We start from the raw sequence: 20921 nt of genomic DNA, 5'->3' as shown, positions 1-20921 counted from the left end.
ATTAAAAGCAAGAAGATAGAATTTTTTTTTTTTTTTCTGCTGCAGCTACTCAGATCATAAGTGTCTTTTCTCTAAATTAGGTCTGCGTTAAGAAGAAGAGGTCTCTGTTACCACATGAAACACTAAATCCATGCCCTGTGACAATCACTCATTATTATTAAGTTTTTCTATTTCAGCTGTTGCACTCTGTGGTGTAGGGTGCTGCTGAAATACTCCTGAAAACTTACAATTGAAGAGTTCATTTCACACATTATTGCAGAGTCTTCCAACTTGTTGCAGCAGCTCTAAGCTGAGTGAAAATGACTGACTCATTCCTGGTGGGCTGAGAAGTTTTTTTGTTTTTTGTTTTAAATAAGGAGATGCAGCAGGGGAGCAGATAAAGTACTCCAACTGACGACATTCCAGGTTCAGCCATTCATTCATTCATTCATGCAAACTGATTGGGGATAGAAGTTCAGAACATTTTGTCTTTGCTTCACAGTACATGGTGTAACACGTCGAGGTAAAAATAAAACACGACACTGGAGGGAAATGGTTTTTAGTATTTCATCCTTTCTCAAGTGAGATTTGGCTGCTTTTTTTTTTTTCAAAACAAAATTTCACTGAAAGTCTGATGAGGTGTAAAGCTGAAAAAAGTTAAAGGACACAAACATAAAATGTGTTTAATCTGATTTAAGAACGGCATCCCAGAACATCAGAAAATAAACCTTTGCAAATAAAAAAAGGCAACTAATGAATGATGGTTTAAGGAAATATGCTTAAAAAAGGACATTTAAAGTCAATCTGACTTCCTTTTACATGTAAACAAAATAGAATCGCTTTTCACACCCCAAGGTTTCGATATCGCCCACCACCATGAAAGGCAGGTGATCATGTAATCACTTGTCTCTGTTAGCAAAATATCTCATGAAAAAGTGGACAGAATTGAACAAAATTCTCAAATTCATCATTGGGTGTGCGTCTACACCTGACTAACTTTAGGAGCCAATCAGGAAGAAAATGTAATCAATGTTTCTAGGTCTACAAGTCGATGATTTCAAGCACAAACATATTAATTGTTCAATAAAAAACAGTTAAACTATTTAACTGAAGTTGAAATGAAAACTGGGAGACTGAGAAACCCACTGAGAGATTAGAGAAGGTAGTTTTCGCCGGCCCAACGCAGAACTCATCCTGTCCTAGCGGAGCCTCTGGACTCGTGATGTGTTTTTACGCATCGAGGCTCGTTCTCGGCCGGCAGAAAGTTCCTAAAATAGACGTCAGCTCCAAGAGAGGTGGGCTGTGAGGAGGACAAGAGGAAGGCGGCGTGGGATGTGGGCTAGTGTAACAAAGGGTGAGAAGACAAGTATATCTGCAGACTCTTCAGTCCTGCTTTGCTGTGTGTGTGTGTGATGACGTCAGGAGCGGTGCGCCTGTCAGTTTGATGCTCTTCAATGGAAGCCCGTTACGTAAGTCTTCGGAAAGTCTGACCAAAGTGCAGCAACCAGACAGTCTTGTGAGCAGACAAAAACCGAACCGACTCGAACTCCAAACCTCTCGCTGTCATACAGAAGACTGAAAGAGATCAAGTTTACCATCTTACATGATCGCCGCGGCGTCCTCCCCGTTAAATACACTCCAGGCCTGCCAACTGTGCAGCGTGTGCACTGAAGTGGGCCAGAGAAAGTGGAGGCTTACCCAGCCGAGTTATAAATAACCGGACGGCCTGCACCTTAAGACGGTTTTGTCTGGGGAGGAGGGCGCGCAGAGTTCACTGTAACCTGACAACTTAATCCCATGTAAGACGGAGACGGATGCAGGGAGACGGGCGAACGTGGGGCTGTCTCGGGTTTTCGAGCTGCTTTTGCTTATTAACACAAACAAAAGGAACGGCAAACGCTGCTTACAGATCACTTTCTAATCTGCTCGACTTTTCCTCTCCAACTCTCACAGTGATGCTGCAGTATAAACATAAAAACTGGAGATTTGAATGGATACCATATAATTATAATAATATGTCATATATTTTATAAAAGGTGGGCAATCCTACAATAGTCTTTGTGCGTGTGTGTTCATTTGTTTGTCTTTTAGCAAAGTAACTCGTATACATCCGCAGCTGATAAGCTTTTGGAGTCAGCTAGTTGACCTCAGCACACACAAAAATAGCTATATGCACTCAGTTTGTAAAATTTAGGAACTGGACTGTCTTTATATAGCACCTTTATAGCCAATCAGGCCACTCAGAGCACTTTGCAACACAATCTGTGCCCTCATTTACCATCCACACATCACTCTACAAAGAGAATCTGAATAAATCTTTCTGTAGAGTCTAATCAGTTCTTCAGATCACATTCATACACTGATGGGGAACACATCGGAGGCAGTGAGGGGCTCGGTGTCCTGCACAGGGACACTTCGACGTGTGACTGCTGCCAGGAATCGAACCTCCAACTCTCTCATTGGAGGATGAATGCTTTAACCACTGATTTGGCGTGGTTGTAGCTGAGAGTCATCCCCAACACACACTCTGAGCCCTCGCAGATTGGGGCAGAATCTTTGTTTATAACTCTGACATGAAAGGCGGTGGAGGAAAATGCATTCATTCAAGGAAGTTTAAAAAAAACAATTCCTGTGGATGAGTAGTTTTAATATCCGTTGCTTTTAGCCCCCATTTTATATGAAATATTTTACGTGGGACGGTTTTATTTTCATTAATATATATATATATATATATATATATATATATTGGTTTAACGTTGTATTTGGAGAGTATGAACAGCAGCTCTAACCATAAACAACAGATGTGTAATTCTCCACCTGTCCATCCATTTTCCTTTCCCTGCTTTTCCCTTCCGGGTTGCAGGGGAGCCGGTGCCTGTCTCCAGCGGTCACTGTGAATCAGAGCTGATGGACAACATCAGCGGCGTCCAATCCTGGTCCTGGAGGGCCACCATCCAGCAGGTTTTTACACGTTTCCCCTGCTTTGAAACACCTGATTTCTGTGAAACCCGAAGGCCTGATAAAGAGCAGGGAAACAAGTAAAACACGCAGGATGGTGGCCCCCCGGGACCAGGATTGGACGCCGCCAGACAACATAATTCTCGCTGGTTTTGATTGAGAAAACTATCCGTCTCCATAGCGCTGACGTTAAACATATCCACACACATTTGTTACACTTTTTAGTTGTATTATATCTGTTTACACAAGCTGTAACTACACCCCAACTTTCAGTAAACTAGAACTATGAATTATCACCGACTAAATACTTCTGTACACAACAACTGGTTTTAGAGTTGGAGTACGTGCGCCAATAATTAAAACAAGCAGTGCAGCTTTAGAACACATTTTTGACACGTTTCAAATTTAAACTTCAACATTTTTCCATCTAGGATTAGTTCACGGCTTTCTAATAATTTCTCGAGCCCCACAGCCCAGGCGAAGGAAGGGATGAGACACTTTATCAATTTATATTAGAGACGTCCAGATAATTATATTTCATTGAGTTTAAAAATCACAATAATGAGCTGTAGACGCGAGCCTTGATGAGCCCGCTGTGGCAGCCATCTATCGTGTCTGTGTGTATGTGTGTGTGTGTCTGTTTTGTGCGTGCATCTCACGCATACTGCAGGAAATTGTCCATAGCTGCTCATGAGAACCATGAGGACGCCGGCCCCGTCCTGCGCTCTCGGGGCACATGGTCCACATTAAAGACGGTGCTTCACCACCAGGCTCTCCAGCCGAAAGTCTGGCCACTTCGCCGCTCCTCCCCGGCCAGGAAATGACATTTGGTTCGAAAAGCAGGACTTGTGAGTGGATAATCTCTCTCGGGGTGTGTTAGCAGAGCCTTTCGGAGTTCACTGGGTTTGTGTTCAGTCATGCAGACCCGAGCGGTGGACTGTGATACTGTAAGGCTGGTACTGATGCATTATTCACATAACTTGGATTAGCTCCTAAAGCAATACAGCCTAGTCCTCCTCCTTTTTTTTTTTTTTTCCTTTTTTTTAAGACACGGAGGAAACCTCAACACGGGTTTCACGTTTCAGAACGCCCAGGATAATGATTCCTAATTTGATGATGTGGCTATGAGATTAAAAACCTCCTCAAATCAAAGGCCTGGCAGTCCTGGAAGCAGTGCGTGTCACCCGAAGCCTTTCTCCCACACAGCTATAGGTGTTTTGGTCAAACCTTGAAAATGACATCTCACTCAAGGCCTGTTAGTTTTCAGAGTGTGTGTTGAGGATGACTCTCAGCTACTGCTGCACCAAGCTGGAGCTCGACGTCTGTAAAACTGGCACACACACATACACACATACACACACACAGGCAAAAACATTACAGCCCTTTCACCTTCGGTGGCAGGCAATAAATATGCAAGTCCAGAAGTTGTTTTTTTTTTCCTTTGCAGAGTCATCTCTTTACTCCTGAAACAGGTGGGTAATGTTTCTGAAGGACTGGGCCAGGTAAAACATAACAAGGTCAGGTGGGTCGGTCACCGAAAAAGCGCTCGTTTAATCTTTTGACCCGGGCTAACCAGCAGATTAGAGCAGCTTTTTAGGAGAAATGCTCAGGTCGATCCTGTCGCTCTCTGTTGGCTGCGCTTCAATCACATTTAATACCCCCACCACCCCTACATATCCACGCCGGTCCAGCAGGAAAGGTCAGTACGTCTCGTCGCGTAGTTTGATGACGGCGCACGGCTGCTTTCAGCTGCTGAGTAATGACTGCAGAGCAGGCGGGGTTTTATAATAGACTGACTTCAGAAGATTAGGCACGACACAAACCGGAGGAAAGCGGACGCTCCAGGAGACAACAAAACAATAAGCCAGTCGATCCCAGTACGGTGATGGGAATCAAACAGGAAAACAGAACATTAGCACCCTAAGTGCTGACCAAAGCTCAACATCTCTTTTTTGTTTTGTGTGTAGTTGAATAGACTGCTTAAATGAAGAAGGAAACCCTTAAACGGTTCATGTTGGGGGGAAAATAAAAACTAACAAACTGCCTTGGGCTACAAACAAGATATCATTATGTTATTTTGTACCTCGGCACAAAATGGCAGATGATTCTCATCAGTCCAGCCAGGATTAAAACCAGTTCTGTGAAATGGCCGCACAGACCAGCCCGTCTCTCTGCCTCCGCCTCTGGCCGTTCATAAATCCCTGATGGAGCCGGCCTCATCCCGCGCAGATCTTAGCTTTCAGGAATGAAGCGAGCGCCGCGGAACAGAAAGAGGCGTGGGGCTGAACTCGGCGGCGTTGACGAGGAGCGCAGCGTAATAAATGTGCGACAGACGTCTCCGTTCTATCGTTTTGTTTTTTTTTTAAACATAAAGAATTAACTCAGTTTAGTTTCTTTTTTTTAACTAATGCAAAGTTGCTGCATGTCATCATTGATCTTCCCTCAGTGATAAATCTGTGGTTTAATCCTGGTCGGGTGGTTGCACAGACCGCATGTCATCACTTCATCACATTATTGAGCCGCAAAGCCAGCTCAGCTTTTCACATGTCGACCGTTTCGGCTCAGTTGTATCTCACTTCACGGCACAGAGGAGCATCAGGGGAGGGTTGGCTTCGACCCCCTCACCACCTCAGTCCAGGCGGCCTGAGGTGTCTTGTGAAAGAGCCTTCTATTTCCCCAAAGAGCTATCTGTAACAGGTAACATATTTATTTATCCTAACTTATGCACGTAGCTAACCTCAAAAGATTCACACTACAGCTTTAACACGCCTCTCTCTGGAATTCGGCCATCTTTGGAATTATGCCATCTTAATATGAGATGACAACTAAACCAACATAAGGGCTGCTTAAGCTGCCAAGCCAGATACCGTGGCGCTTTACATGCCAGCGTTTTTATTAAAGACGACACATGATCATAGTAGGTGTTTGGAATTACTCTCAGCTACTACCACGCCAGGTTTGAGCTCAGTATCTGTAAAACTGACAGAGTTGTGCCTATTTTTGTGTTTGCTAAGGTTGATTAGCTGTGGCAGCCATCTTCAATTGGGTTGACTCTAAACAATAATTAGTTGTAGACGTACATCCAATGATTACTTTCCTAGAGTTTCATCAAAATCGGCCCAGTGGATCATGAGATATTTTACTAACAGACAAGCGAACACGCAGAGACACAGGAGATTATTTGATTGCCCGTCTTTTGTGGTACTGAGTGGTAACCAGTAGTTACCATAGCAGGCCACTTTTGTTTTGTTTTTTTTGTTGTTCTTTAATAAAAAGTGAAACTCTAGAAATAGGAAGGGAAGTTTAAAAAGGAAGTATCCAGTGAGTGACCCAGTTATCAGATCGCACAGAAATACGTGATTCTGCCTGACTCAGTGTGACGTGTACAGACAAGCAGACACCGTGTGACATGAAACCGCATCGGGGAAGGATTGTTGCTGAGTCACAACCCGATCCATCCCGGAGTTACCTTTAACTTTTTAATCTGGTTAACACCCGAGAACTGGTGGCTCTTCAGGCTGCACGAGTCGACAGATACCATTAAAAACAGGAGCTTAAACTCCAGGGCGTCAGTCAAAAACATCATCTGTAAAGCGCTTCATGTTTTCCTCCCTGAACGTTTGTCATAAATGAGCATTTTGTTCAGTTTTGAGCAGCAGTTCCATGATGATAAAGAAATACACGGTTAGGCTGAGAAATTAAAAAGTACACGCTGTTGAAAAGGTTAATAATTAGTTTTGGAATAATTAAACAATACATGATTAGGTTTGGATAATAAAAAGTACGTAGTTGCTGAATTTCTGACCTAAACCGATTAAAAATCTGATTTCTGAACTCCTTCAGTGTTTTGTGTCCAGTAACTTCAGGGATGCAAGCATAAATCCTAAAGATAAACATAAAGAAACAGCAACTCAGGTTCACAAACAGCTTGGCTTGTTTTGCAATCATGGAGGAAAGCCATCCTGGTCTATTTGCTGCGGAATAGTTTTCATAGTTTGTCCACAGCTCAGACATGCAGTAATTTCACAATAAAAGCATTAAAATCGCTCGTTTTGTTTGAATTTTGGTTTGCAAAGGACGCCGTTTACATGCGTGATGGCGAACTCTGTGATTCAAACCAGACGTGACCTTTAAATGAAACATAAGCAGGTCAGTTCTTGGACAGATTCTTGATGTCAGATTATTTCTTTAATTTGTTCTCAGCTCTGCTTACTTCTCAAGTCGACTGAAGGTTAATATTTGCCGGGCTGCCGTATCATCAAACACCTCAGAGGCTCCGGATACCGCAGTTTGTGTTCTTCTAAAGACCTGAAGACGAAATCCAGCATCTCCTCTGGTTTTGGCTCACTGCTCCTGTGAGGTTTAGAACTGACTCAGTATTTTAATATTTTAATGAAATGTGGACGTGGTCATCTCTCCCAGATCCTCTGATGCTCTCAGAGATCTGCGGAGCTGCTGCTCAGGCTGCCTTCAAAGCCTGATTTAAGATGTTTATTGTGACGATTTCACAGCTTTCAGCTCAGATAAGGCAAAAGATTTTATGTTTAAAAAAGTCCTTTAAATGTAACTTTTGCAATTTTATTTCATATACACATCAATTGTTCATATTTTTCTGAATTTCAATTTTTCTTTTTTATTATTGTTAGAAGTAGTAATAATAGTAGCAGTAGTAGTAGTACTAATAATAGTAGTAGTAGTAGCAGTAATAGTAATAGTAGTAGTCGTAGTAGTAGTTGTAGTAATATAGTAGTAGTAATAATAGTAGTAATAATAATAGTAGTATTAGTAGTAATAATAGTAGTAATAGTAATATTAGTAGTAGTGGTAGTAATAGTAATAATATTAGTAATAGTAGTAGCAGTAATAATAGTAGCAGTAGTAGTAGTAGTATGTACATTAGGGATTATTGCTCATAAATTTTCTTGTATATTAGGTATTTAAAAACAATTCTTATGGACAAATTTTTTTTTGCCCACCACCATGAAAGGCATGCAATCATGTATTTGCCCGTGTCTGTCTGTTAGCAAAATATCTCCTGAACAACAGGTCAGATTTTAATGAAACTCTCATAAACGAATCATTGGACTTAGTCAACCTGATTCAAGATGGCCGCCACAGCTGATCCACCTTGGCAAACACAAAGACTGCTATAACCCAGCCGTTTTTACAAATGTTGAGCTAGAATTTGAGGTGGTAGTGGCTGAGAGTCCTCCCAATCACGTCGCTAACAGATCGCAGGAGATCTTTGTTTTCAAACTTTGGCGCAAAAGGCGCACATCACAAAGACGTGCTGCGCGTTTTCTTACATTATTATTTGCACGAATGCACGAGAAACAGGGAGCCCGAATGTGTGAGCTTATCTGTCATGTGCGTGTTGCCCTTTGTCCTCGCTGCTATGTGTACTGGTATGTAACTAAAGGTCGAGGCCAGGCAACGAGTGGGACGGCAGGGGCCCTGTCAGGGAGAGCTGGGGCTGGGAAGAACTGCTGAGCCAAAGTCCAGCAGCGATTAGGACTCAGACGCCGAGATCACAGCCAAACAATCCACATCCTTCTACAAAGGCGAACAGGGTACAGCTGTAGGACGCACAAAAGAATAATTAGTTCCAGAGCAATGAATATTTAAGTTCTCCTGCAGACTCTGCGATAAGTAAATCATGAGTGTAATCCAAAGCGCAGCTACCGACAAGCACGCCTCAGGAATCTGAGCTAATGTGTCATTCCAGAAAGCTCTCGACTGTCGTCACTCGCTGCATGAGTTCAGCAGGCTCCAGCGCAGGCTGTTCCTGAGAATTCTGCAAGTTGGGACAGCTAAAACACACACGGCACACACACACACACTCACACACAAGAACCTAATGAACAGCCCTCCTGTTGGTCAGTCGAGGTACTGCAGGAAGTAAAGTCTGAAGAGCAGTGACTCTGACCTCTGACCTTTTTGTGTGCACAAGAGTCCAGTGGGCGGCTCTGTCAGGGCTGCCATCCACACTGCATCGTCAGAAACGGAGACTTACGCAGTTTTCACAGTTTAATCCAGATTAAATATTTGACGGGTAAACATGGAAACACCGGTGGCGTAACCGCACGCATAAAGGCCGACTCGCACGCTTTCAGCCATCGTAAACGACCGGTCGTGCCACGCCGTGCGAGCTCGAGGATCTGAAATCTCGATAGTAACCCGTGTCACACCTAACGACGCAACTTTTTGGCCGCAGGAGAATTGAGAACGCCACAAAGGACCAACAGTGACATCAGTTACGCTCTAATTATTATGTTCGGACACTAAGCAGAGAAGGAGGAAGACGAGGAAGACGAGGAAGACGAGGAAGACGAGGAAGACGAGGAAGACGAGGAAGAGGAGGAAGAGGAGGAAACGGAGGCGGCTGCGAGCACGCTCGTGGCTGGGGGAAAGATGGCGACTTGTCGTTGGTCGTAAGATCAGCCTGTCACCCTGAAACCACAAACTGCAGATTTAAACTCACAGCCAAAGATTTTTCTTCTTCTTCTTCTTTTTGTGAATTTTCTCACAACAAAAGATGGTCTGTGAGAGTCAAAATGAAAAGTCAAAAAGTCAAATTTCGGTACGTACCTCGGTATGAAGGTCAGTGGGGGTTTGATACAACAGGACAAAGAAACAATTACTGAATATTAGTTTTTGTTTTGTTTTGTTTTGTTGAGCGAACAACAACTCTCCCAGAAGCAGAAAGTGGAAAACAAGCCACCCTTGCCAGTGAGAGGAAGGTCCTGTACAGCAAAATAGAAATTGCCAGCTTAAAATCTTTACTATAAATAAAGATTTTAACATAATGTATTCTTTATTTCCAAACTCAGCTGTAAAAAGTGTCAAACAAAACGTTAGATAAGCCCATTGACGGGTGCCACTCTCCTGGGTTAAAACAGTGTTACAAACAAACAAGTAAAACAAAGAGTGTTTGCTTCAACAAACTGCCGTAGTGGGTTTTAAACTTCTGCAATGTATGACGTACCTGCTTGTCGTACATTGCAGCTCTGGCCGTCCGTCGTCTCAGAGCTTCTCTGATTTGAAACAAGCAGGCGGGTTGTCCTGAAGCAGCCATGCTTGTTGGTTGTGGAGCGCTTCAGACGGCCTCTTCAGCTGCTTCTGTTCTGTCGTGGCTGTTAGCAGAACACCGTTTATTAAAACGTGTTTCCCGTGTGACTGACATGTGACTCGTGTGTCCATCCAAAACATCTGCACTGTGACGGTTCAGAGCAAATACGGGTTACTGTCGTCGCTTTCCTTCTTCCTGTTTGTTGGCTTTCCCCAGCCGTAAAAGTTAGGTTTGTGTATGAAAAATGCACGATTAGGTTGAGATATTAAAAAAAAAACAAAAAAAACATTGTACTGAGGTCTTGCTGGTCTCCAGCAGGCTCTCATAAGACTCGTCTGTGAGGTTTTTTGGCCTGTTTTCCAGATCTGTGTAAACATTAAAGCATGTGATAACGACAACTTGCAATCTGGTAGTGCTTGGAAAGATTGCAACTTTGAGTGGAATTTATTCAAGTCTCTTAAGGAAACGTTCAGATTAAAGACGAGGAGAGCAGCATGAAGCTCAGGGTTTTCAACATCCTCGCCTTCCAAGGTCAGAGAAGATTTCGTTTCCTCGTATTTCTGCTAATAATGTGTGCATCTCTGTGTTTGAGCCATATTTCCGTTCGAGCTCGCAGACTGTGTGCAGCAAACAGTGCTGCCTCTGGCCGTCGAGGAACCTTCTCAGCCTGAGCGAGGAGGTGGAAGGTGAGCCAGGAGCCCATGATTCAGCGCGTAACCCTCCGCCACGTCACGGCTCGGCTTCAGAGATACATCCACCTCAGCAAACAGAAGCTGAGAGGATGTGACGAGCTGTCACAGCCTTGATCCGCGTCATGCTCGTCACCAGCCGTGCTCAGGTCCTCTGAGTAAAACATTAGAAGTGTTGCAGATTAGAAGTTTGTAGAAAACCATATACGATGCTGAAAGTTGCATACACAACAGAAAAAGCTAAGGCGCATTATTCAAAGGGATAGTTTAGATCAGGGGTGGCTAACCCTTGTCCTGGAGGGCCTCCATCCTGCAGGTTTTACTTGTTTCTCTGATCCAACACACCTGACTTTAATCAATGGGTGATTAACAGGCTTCTGCAGAACATGAAGAGGTGATTTAACCACTGAATCAGGTGTGTTGGAGCAGAGAAACAAGGAAAACATGCAGGACAGTGGCCCTCGAGGACCAGGGTTGGAGACCCCTGGGGTAGGTCTTTCAAAGTAAAAGCTTTAACTCCAGTTCTGTTCCAAACCTTCGGTCACAGGTGAGTCTTCCTCGGTGCGCTCTGCTCTGTTGGCGTGCTTACTGGTGTGCAGAGGTGCAGCTGCTGGTGTGGCGTTTCCTCCAAGAACAGTGTTTGAAATTCACACAAACTCCAAATGAGCTTACAGAGCTAATTAAAAAATGTTCGGTGTACACAAGCTCTCATATAACTGTTCAGACGCCCCATGCTCCATGGGTACACGTCTCTCCCCCGAACCAGCGCTGCACTAACACATTAGCTTCGACGCCTCGTGACGACAGCGTTCACTCACTTTAGCACAGGACTCACAAACGACACCGCACAATGTTCCAGCTCTCTTTTTACTGCAGGTAAACACAACTGAAAAACAAAAAAAACAACCCCAGCTTATTAAAATCAAACAGTGAAAGTCACCGTCTCCACAAACACCCAGTGTGTAGCTCTCACGAGCAGTGAATGGCATTCCTCCAAACTTATTAAGCTATCTACAACAGGTAGGATATTAACTGCTCATAACCTTTCCAAAAACCCCACTTCCAAAGATCTGAACTATCCTTTTAATTTTTATTTCAAATAAAAGCTGTTCTTTTCGCTTCCTCGGTCAAACCCTTAAACTCTTTGTATTGAATTTTCTTCGTTTCGGTTTCCTGGTTCGACTCCATCTGCCAACCTGATCAAGAAATATATATTTTTTCTTTTTTCTCTCGGTTCTCCTCTGCTCCTCTCCACGCCTCGCTCCCACACAGAAGCACAAAAGGTTCTTACACTTCCATAAACATTATGCTATGTGCGTACGAGCCGTGCGTCACGGAAGAAGCCGTCCGCTGTGTGTGTTATGTATATGAATGAATGGCCTTAACATGGAGAGCGGCTCCTTCCCAGGAAACCCATGACTGTACTTTCCAGAAATAGAATATTACTCGCTTGAAGTGGAACCACCGCATCAGACGAGGGTTTCCAGGAGGACCGATGGAGACCTGGGCCGCAGGCTCCGTTAAAGGGAACGCTCTGAGCAGGACCTGCTGTCGGAAATGGTTCTGCGTGGACGTGCACGCCGTGCATGCAGAAAGGATCACGCTCGCCTCACTAAAACACATAAATGCACCTTGACTTGCATCGGCAGAGCGACAGAGAAGCGTGTAGGCGGCGTGACGCAAGACATGTGAGTCATTCGCGCACACAGAGCAGCTACAATACACACCAGCGTCACCGGGTAACCTCTCCGACAGGTCAGATTGATCACTGCGCTCCCTCCCCTCACAAGACGGAGATAACTAAAAGTCACCAATCTTCCGCACAGTTGTCCCCTCGCAGCCTCTTTCAGGTTTGTAATTATGTCTAAGGGTACATTGTTCTTCTGAGGGATGATGATGTAAAAGGCTGTAGCTATGGCAACGCAAACATGTCATCCAAGACGAGCAACCTGCAACGTGGCCGTGACGCATTTGCACAGGCAGAAATGTTTATGAAGAGGCATCTTTTTCAGGGCTCGATGCTCGAGGGCCACTTCGATTTTATGAACGCTGTGGGTAAAATGGGAACGATCCATCCCAAGTCCAAGCTTCCTGATATGTCTTCAATCCACTGATCTCAAAGAGCCACCTTTAAATCTGAAGGATCTGGGAGAAGGCCTGCTGCAGTGCCAGTTTTATCCACAGGAGGGTGCTGATGCTGCCTTTACGTTGGAAAGTGCAGGCTAAACTGTTTGACACATCTGTGTGGGGGAGAAAAAGTGGGACAAATCTGATAATACGCCGCAGTTTTGTTTGGTTTTTTTTAAGACGGAGCGATCTTATTTGACTAGAGATAGAACAGCAGCCTCGCTCGATAATTCGTGTCGCAATGCCGATTCTTCCACGTTGCTCCGCAGAGGAAACACAAAGCTGTAAAGTTACACAACTGAGAGCCCAGCCAGGGTGCAGTTATGAGGTTTTCATTTTGTGCAATTAGTAAGGAGTAAGGCATTAACACTGGGTAAAGTTTGAGAATAATTGCCTCCTAAAACTGCTTGCAGATTTTGTTAGCAAACAGCACCGGAGCCTTGAATCGTACACACACATACAGACACACACACACACACACATGCAGCCCAGATGGGAGACAGATGTTTTATAGACAAGGTCAAGAAGTCCAAACAGTAATCGTCCTCTCCTCCCTCTTCCCAGTATTCTCCCTGCATTGTTCGGATCACCACATCCACTTAAATCCAGGAAATTTCCTCAGGAATGGGAACCACGTCCTGCTGCCTTGTTTTCTCTCCCTGACACACACACACACACACACGTGATCCAGTGCTGTTCTTGTGGTACATCCAACAGATTTGACTATATCTTCAGACATTTTTTCACCTAAAAGCAGGCCTAGCATGTCGATGTTTTGGTCAAATCTTCACCTCATGCGGTGTCACAAGATGTCACGCTCAGAGTGCGTGCTGCGAATGACTCTCAGCTACCAGCAAACCAAATTTCAGCTCAATATGTGTAAACTTGACTGAGTTGTGGTCATATTTGGGCTTTCGGGTCACTTGGCTGCAGCAGCAGCATTTTAAATCAAATCAGTTTTTAACCCTTCCTTGTCTAACGCCCACTTTCTTTCCCCTCTTTCTGGAGGTTTCCCGACTGTTCGAAGGAGCTGACAGTGATAAGCGCTGCCTCGTGAGGCTGAGCTATACCTCTAATATAAGACGCATCAGAGAGACGGTGGAACAAAAAGAGAGGAGGAGAAGTTTCTAATCTCATTATCTGCAACCTAAACTAATCCACTTCGATCGATACCTCCTGGTCACCCGCACACTTCTACACGTGCTTTACTCCACGCATCATCATAAAAAATAAAACAGCAGGAAAACAAAAAGATGTCGGACATAAAAGATACAATGCTAGTTGGATCAGAGGGAATTAAGAAGACTATTCTTCACGGAGGAACCGGAGACATCCCCAGATTCATCGCTGGGACAAAGGTACTGTAGAGCCTCAGATCTTTATGGACCCTTTCTGCTCAACGTGGCACATTTGGGATGGATTTTAACTCACGGTTTCATTAAACATTCAGTCAGGTTTCCAAGCAACTTAGCCTCACGCTGTGCAAAATAATCAGTCTGAACTAAAGACTATCGATCCCAACTTGTTAAGAACCGTCCAGGACCGTTTCACAAGGAGAGATCCACATAAAACGTACATAAAAGACATATGGAAGTGAGTTAAAGTGAATCAGATCGACTCAGTTTTCATATTCTTGGTTATATAACAGCGAAGGAATATAGTTTTACCAAAAATGTGCTTGGATGATGTGTGTGCAGAAACATTACAATGCAAAGGCAGGTCTTTTATGGCAAAATATCCTCTTCAGGCGGAAAAGTTGCAACATTTTGTCCGTGTGTTTAAAGTTTAAGAGTTCTGTTTTTGTGTTTCCTTGAATTTTTCTCCCAGCAGACTCTGGATTACCAGTAAAACTTGCCGTATCTGAGATTACCCTACAGTATAGTTACCTTTTTAGGCTTTTTAACTCTTCAACTCATTAAAAAGCTTGAGAAAAGGTGCAGTTCCTATTGACCGCCACTAGAGGGAGACAGTGAACATGTATGTTTAATGTTGTTAAATCTGCAGGATAATATTGATAATATTAGCATAACTGCATGTTTTTATTTAAGAAGAATTGAAGTATTTTTTCTTGCAGTGAGCAGTTTTAATACATGCCAATCACTGACCTCTAATGTTCCTTTAGTTGTTTTAATTTGATGGTATTTCTGCCATCGGTTATGGCTTGATCTTCTCGTGAGGTGTCTTTAGTTGCCCATTTCTTCAAGCACATTTAAACTCTTTCCTCTTTCCCCACGCCAACATCTGACATGGCTCTCCCCTGCTGACACGGCGTCTGTGGCCGAAGGTGACGTTCCACTTCCGCACGCAGCTGTGTGACGACGAGCGCACGGTGATAGACGACAGCAAGGCGGTGGGGACGCCCATGGAGGTGGTGCTCGGCAACATGTTCAAGCTCGACATCTGGGAGACCCTGTTGGCCTCCATGAGGATCGGCGAAGTGGCCGAGTTCTGGTGTGACACAATTGTGAGCGGCGAGAAAAGCCAGAGATGTTTTTGTACGATCGTGTGTTACTGATTTTAGTATCAACAACACCGGATTCAATGAGTCTCAAGTTATTCACTGTGTTTCGCAACAATGTTTGGGGCGTACATGTCTTAAAGCAGGGGTGTCGAACTCCATTCCTTGGGGGCCGCTCTCCTGCATGTTTTAGATGTTCTTGCTTTAAAACACCTGGTTTAAATGGATGACTTGTTCCCATGCTCCTGGAGAACTTGATGATTTGGTGAGGAGGTAATCAAACCGTTTGAATCAGGTGTGTTGGAGCAGAAAAACCTAAAACCTCCAGGACAGCGGTCCTCGAGGCCTGGAGTTTGACAGCCCTGTCTTAAAGAGACAGGTAAAGTCTTCAAAAGTGAGTTTTGAGGAAAAGATTATTAATATCTTACCTGTTGTAGATGGCTCTTTGAGTGACCTCAGTTTGACAAATTATTGGCTGGTCGAGGAACTTAAAGCAACTCCAGTTTCAAAAGGTTCATCCCAGTTTGTGCAAAATGCTCTTTTAAAAGCCTTTATGTCACTGGTCATGTCCCATTACACGGTTTTTACCAAGAGAATGCTTCGCTATTCCTGCAGGAAGTGCCACAGCTAGCTGCTGCCGCTGCCACAATTTGTACTTGAATATAATCGCAGAGGTAGTAGTAGGAAGTAGCAGAGTAACTCAAAACTGGCGATTTGGGACAGCGTTTTGAGACGACAGCAACGTTAGCCGTTAGCTCGTCAGTCTACAGCAGGTAAGATATTAACTGTTCATAACCTTTCCTCAGAACACCACTTCAAAAAAAAAAAATCTGATCTATTGCTTTAAAATGGTGACCATAAAAACCTGAAGGCAGCAGTAAACTAAACCAGAAAATAATTCATATTGTTATTTATGTTCTCGTTTTTTATTAAATATAATTGTTTTCGAACTCTGAGTCTTACTGGGATGACACTGATTGTCTACCAGAGATATTTAATTTGAAATAATTCCTCTTTCAGACGTGTTCAGATCCTAGTTGTGGTGAAATAAAAACCCACTGCAGGTCCATGCTCCGCAGCCAGGATGATGAACCAAACATGCAGCCCCTGAACATGTATTGGTGCCTGTTGATCCTGTTAATTCAATCAGTAGTTTTGCTGTGGTGTGTTTTTTTTACGTGTGTGTGTGTGTGGCGCTCGGTCGGAGACAGATGGGCTCAGGCCGTCATTAATCCACGGCGGCCTTGCTCTCTCCTAATCGGCTCGGACTTCTGCTGAATCAGCACCTCCGACTCCCCTCCACTCTGATTAGACCTGATGGGGCTAAGAGCTTTTTTATTTATTTATTTATTAAACTCTAAACACTAATGAATATATGGCGCACCGTCGCCTAGCTGTAGATTCGCACTGCAGCGGGAAAAGGCCAACATTCATTCGGGAGTTTTTAAAGCAGCTAAAGAAAGTCTGCACCTAAAACAGCAGAGATCCAGCTGTAGCCTGTCAGCCGTTCGGTCTCCAAACGCTGAAAGATGAAGCAAAACAACACAAAGTTGACAGGATCTGAAAGGTGACGACGTTAGACCCAAATTAGGTCTTCTCCTGCTCCTTCTAAGAGACTGAGCGCCACCTTTTTGATCCTCCCCAGCACACAGGCGTTTATCCCCTTGTGTCGAAGAGCATGCGGCGCATCGCAGAGGGCAAGGATCCGGTGGAGTGGCAGGTCCACACATGTGGCATGGCCAACATGTTCGCGTACCACAGCCTTGGCTACGACGACCTGGACCAGCTGATGAAGGAGCCACAGCCGCTCTACTTTGTCCTGGAGCTGCTCAGGGTGAGACGTGGTTAGTTATTAAACCTAAAATCTGCGGCCGGTGGGAGTTCTAGTTTGGATTTTAGGAACTCGTGGGAAAGAGAAAAACTAATTCTCCCGGACGTGTGGCTGTTAGGTGCAGCAGCCCAGCGAGTACAGCAGGGAATCGTGGGCTCTGAGCGACGAGGAGAGGCTGAAGGTGGTTCCCGTGCTGCACGGCCAGGGAAACAAACTTTTCAAACAGGGGCACTACCAGGAGGCCACGCAGAAATACAAAGAGGCCCTCATCTGCATCAAGAACGTCCAGACGAAGGTTCCCAAGCCTAAAGAACGATTCAAGATCTGTATATTATTCAGATGCTTTCTGTTACAGAATATCCAGTGTGTGGAGACCTGAATCTTATGTGGTTCCGTCTTCAGGAGAAAGCGTGGGACGTCCCGTGGCTGAAGCTGGAGAAGATGGCCAACACGTTGACTCTCAACTACTGTCAGTGTCTGCTGCGCATGGAGGAGTACTACGAGGTCATCGAGCACATGACGGACATCGTCAACCAGCATCCAGGTTTGACGGCGGTTTCAAATCTTTTTTTTTTTTTTAAATGTGGCTTTATGAAGCAGATGTCTGTTTTCGAAGGGCACGCGGCTGCTGACGGGCACTCGTTTTTGTGTTGCAGGCATGGCGAAGGCGTACTACCTGAGGGGGAAGGCCCACAAGGAGGTGTGGAACGAGGCGGAGGCTCGGCAGGATTTCACCAAGGTCCTGGACCTGGACCCCGGCATGAAGAAGGCGGTCAAGAAGGAGCTGGCCGTGCTTGGCATGCGCATGGAGGAGAAGAACCAGGAGGACAAGAACAAGTACAAAGGCATGTTTTAACGCCCGAAAGGCCGAAAGGCTGCCGGCTGCAGAGGAGTCGCGGTCTCACCAACTGTGTCGTCTGACGGCGGCGCAGGCCTGCAGGAGGAGCGAGAAACAGGAAATCTGGAACTTCCATAAACGATTCTCTTTCTTTTTCCCTTCAAAACACCAGTAAGAACATTTCAAAAGGACAGACCGATCATTAAGCCGCCACCTCACGTAAAAAGCTACACCACATTTTAGGTCAATACCTGCAAAACTCTATGGCGGCCAGCTTGATTCGGATTGGCTTCAAAGGGTAATCAGTTGCTGATGTACATCCAATGATTACTTCCTGAAGATTTCGTTAAAATCCGCTCAGTGGCTCATGAGATATTTTGCTAACAGACAGACAGGGCTGACTCTGACAGTTAATGCTGAAGTTTTAGACAAAGAGAAGCACTTGGAGTGTGTTTTGTGAATGGCTCTCGGCTACAAGTACACCAAATCTGTAAATATCTGTAAAACTGACTGAGTTACAGCTATTTCTGCTTGATCAGATGGAGATGTGCTGTCCTGTGATAAAGCTCAGCTGCTGTCCGATTCCTGTGGATTGGTTGCTTCAAACAGATTTTTATTTATCTGTCATAAAGCCAAAGAAATAATTAAAAATTAAAATGTAATAACAATCCAAATCAATGCTTGTCTTTTGTGTTGCACTTGCACATGTTGTCCACAAGGCGGCGGTCTTTCTCCAGCTCTGGCTTCAACCATCAGCCTGAGCCTCAGCAGCATCCCAGCCTCAGAAAGGTGGTGAGTGTTTGTTCAAACAGCACCTTCTGCTGAGGAGTCTTCTGCCAGGAGCGGCTCGGTCCTCCTGGCAGAAAGAAAAGCTTCGACCACAGTAAGGACAAGACGTCTGACAGCGTACCCTCATGTCTCCGCGCCGACAGGGCCGGACACTCAGCTTCATTTAGGGGATCCCCTTCATCACTGCAGGCCCCACAGGTCAGAGTGGAGCCAAGCATCCTGGGAAATAAGGCTGACGCACCTTCAGCCGAGGGGGGAAGTCGTTAAGGACAGACAGCAGCAGACAGAGGGATCACAGCTGGGCAGAGACAGGAAAACTGGGATTTAACCAGAATAATAATAATAATAATAATGATAAAACAGAGGGTTTTCTAAAGAGGAACTTCTTTTGCTTCATTCAACAACCTGCTCTGCATAATCCCACTCAGTGCTGTGTGGAAGACCAGCTTCGGGGGGGGGTGGAGGTGATTTATGATGCGGGGGCTGCTGTACTACAACACCGAGGAGCAGCAAAAACCTGCAGAGCAGCACAATCCGCTGCTGGCCTCCCTCCAGAAACCTCTGGTGCTGATGTTGGGAGGAGGAGGAAGAGAAGGAAGAGGAGGAGGAGGAGGAGGAGGAGAGGAGTCTACAGCCACTGCCTTATCCCTCCTCCTGACAGGCTGGACAGAAAAACGAGGCCAATGCAGGAAATATGAGAACGGCACATTCAAAATAAAAGCACAAGAGACTAAAACTGCAGCCATTTTACACCAAACTCAGTTTATTACTTCTTATCCATCCATCCATTATCTTTTACCGTCAGCTCCCCGCTTCTCCTTTCAGGGTCGCTGGGAGCTGGCGTCTATCTCCAGCAGTCACTGCGAGAGACGCGGGGGCAGGACAGGCGGGATAGGTCACAAGTCCATCACAGGGACACATAGAGACAAACGATGGACCGTTTAAGAGTTACCAAAGAACCTAACATACATGTATTTGGTCTGTGGGAGGAAACCTACGTGAGCTCAGGGAGAACATGTAAACTCAACCCAGAAAGGCCCCAGGTCAGGAAGAGATCCTGCAACCTTCTGGCTTGGAGGCAACAGCTCTAACAGCTCACTGCACCACTGTGCCACCCTATTATTTACTATTATTATTATTATTATTATTAGTAGTAGTAGTAGTAGTAGTAGTAGTAGTAGTAGTAGTAGTAGTAGTAGTAGTAGTAATAGTAGTAGTAGTAGCAGTAGTAGTAGTATTACTGCACTGGACTGAAAAATGTTTTTGGTAAAAACAAACTTATAATATTCCTATGATATTTAATACTTCTCGTGGGTCGCTTTAGGTCACATATGAAGCTTGATTTTCCTTTTCTTTTAATATGAAAGAGTACTTTATCTTTTTTTTTTTTACTTTTGTCACCTTGCAATTGGCATGAACAATAAACTGAGACTGTCCGAATGTAAATGAACGACTCGTAATTGCTGGAACAAAACCTGCAGATTTCATACATTTATTACAAATTATACTGTAAAGTTTTGGTGGTGAATGTCGTGTTATTTTATTATAGATGATACACATATTCTAAAGAAAAATCGGCTTTTAAAACATAATTCTGATAGCTGTTATTTAATAGCCTCACAGCATTTTTTTAAACAGAGGCTTTTATTTTGTAGCTGCTGACCGGAAGTCCTACGGTTAAATGGCGTCGATTGACGGGGGTCCCGAGTTGAGTAGAGCGGCTCTGCGGCGGCAGGACGGCAGAGAGAGAAAGTGACTCACCGGAGGGGGGGTCTGCCGAGAGACAGACGCGTCGCTTTCGTCTCTTTTTCTTTTCGGAGGAGACGCAAATAAAACATTTAAGGCGCTCTTTGAACGAACAGGCACTTTTAGAGCTGATGAAAGCGGGATTGAAGTGACTTTATGAGTCGGAAGGGGTGTTGTATCTCATCTGGGCCCCTCTGGAAATGACTCCAACCAGGGAGGATTTTAAGGAAGGAGAGGGAAAACTGATCCAGGAGGATGAGTGACTTACTCTCTGATTGAAAGATTAATTTTAAAAACGTGCGTTTATCTGTATTATGGAACACCTGCCTTATAATCAGCTCTAAAAAAAAAATTATTTTTTTTTAATTTTACAAATATTAATTTTCCGCTCCTCGACGTAAGTGAGAGTTAAAGATGGCCATCAACACGGACACCGA

At 44.5% G+C, this 20921-nt stretch overlaps 2 protein-coding genes across 2 annotated transcripts in view; both read left to right on the top strand.

Moving 5' to 3' along the window:
* Positions 1-13832: 13832 nt before the first annotated feature.
* On the top strand, positions 13833-18617 carry aipl1 (aryl hydrocarbon receptor interacting protein-like 1). Its single transcript, XM_025009889.2, has 6 exons — positions 13833-14180; positions 15107-15286; positions 16926-17114; positions 17230-17406; positions 17514-17655; positions 17768-18617. Exons 1-6 carry the CDS (start codon positions 14076-14078, stop codon positions 17965-17967), a joined length of 993 nt encoding a protein of 330 aa, XP_024865657.1. The 5' UTR covers positions 13833-14075; the 3' UTR covers positions 17968-18617.
* A 595-nt stretch (positions 18618-19212) lies between these two features.
* The window catches only part of trarg1a (trafficking regulator of GLUT4 (SLC2A4) 1a), a 14051-nt gene continuing 12342 nt past the window's right edge, over positions 19213-20921 (top strand). Inside the window, exon 1 of the mRNA XM_017433364.1 lies at positions 19213-19302. Coding sequence (XP_017288853.1) covers positions 19213-19302 — 90 coding nt within the window. The remainder of the gene's footprint in view (positions 19303-20921) is intronic.

This window comes from Kryptolebias marmoratus, linkage group LG2, assembly GCF_001649575.2.
Source record: "Kryptolebias marmoratus isolate JLee-2015 linkage group LG2, ASM164957v2, whole genome shotgun sequence".
Taxonomy (NCBI): Eukaryota; Metazoa; Chordata; class Actinopteri; order Cyprinodontiformes; family Rivulidae; genus Kryptolebias; species Kryptolebias marmoratus.
The sequence above is the reverse complement of the archived record's forward strand: the minus strand, read 5'-3'. Positions and strand labels throughout refer to the sequence as shown.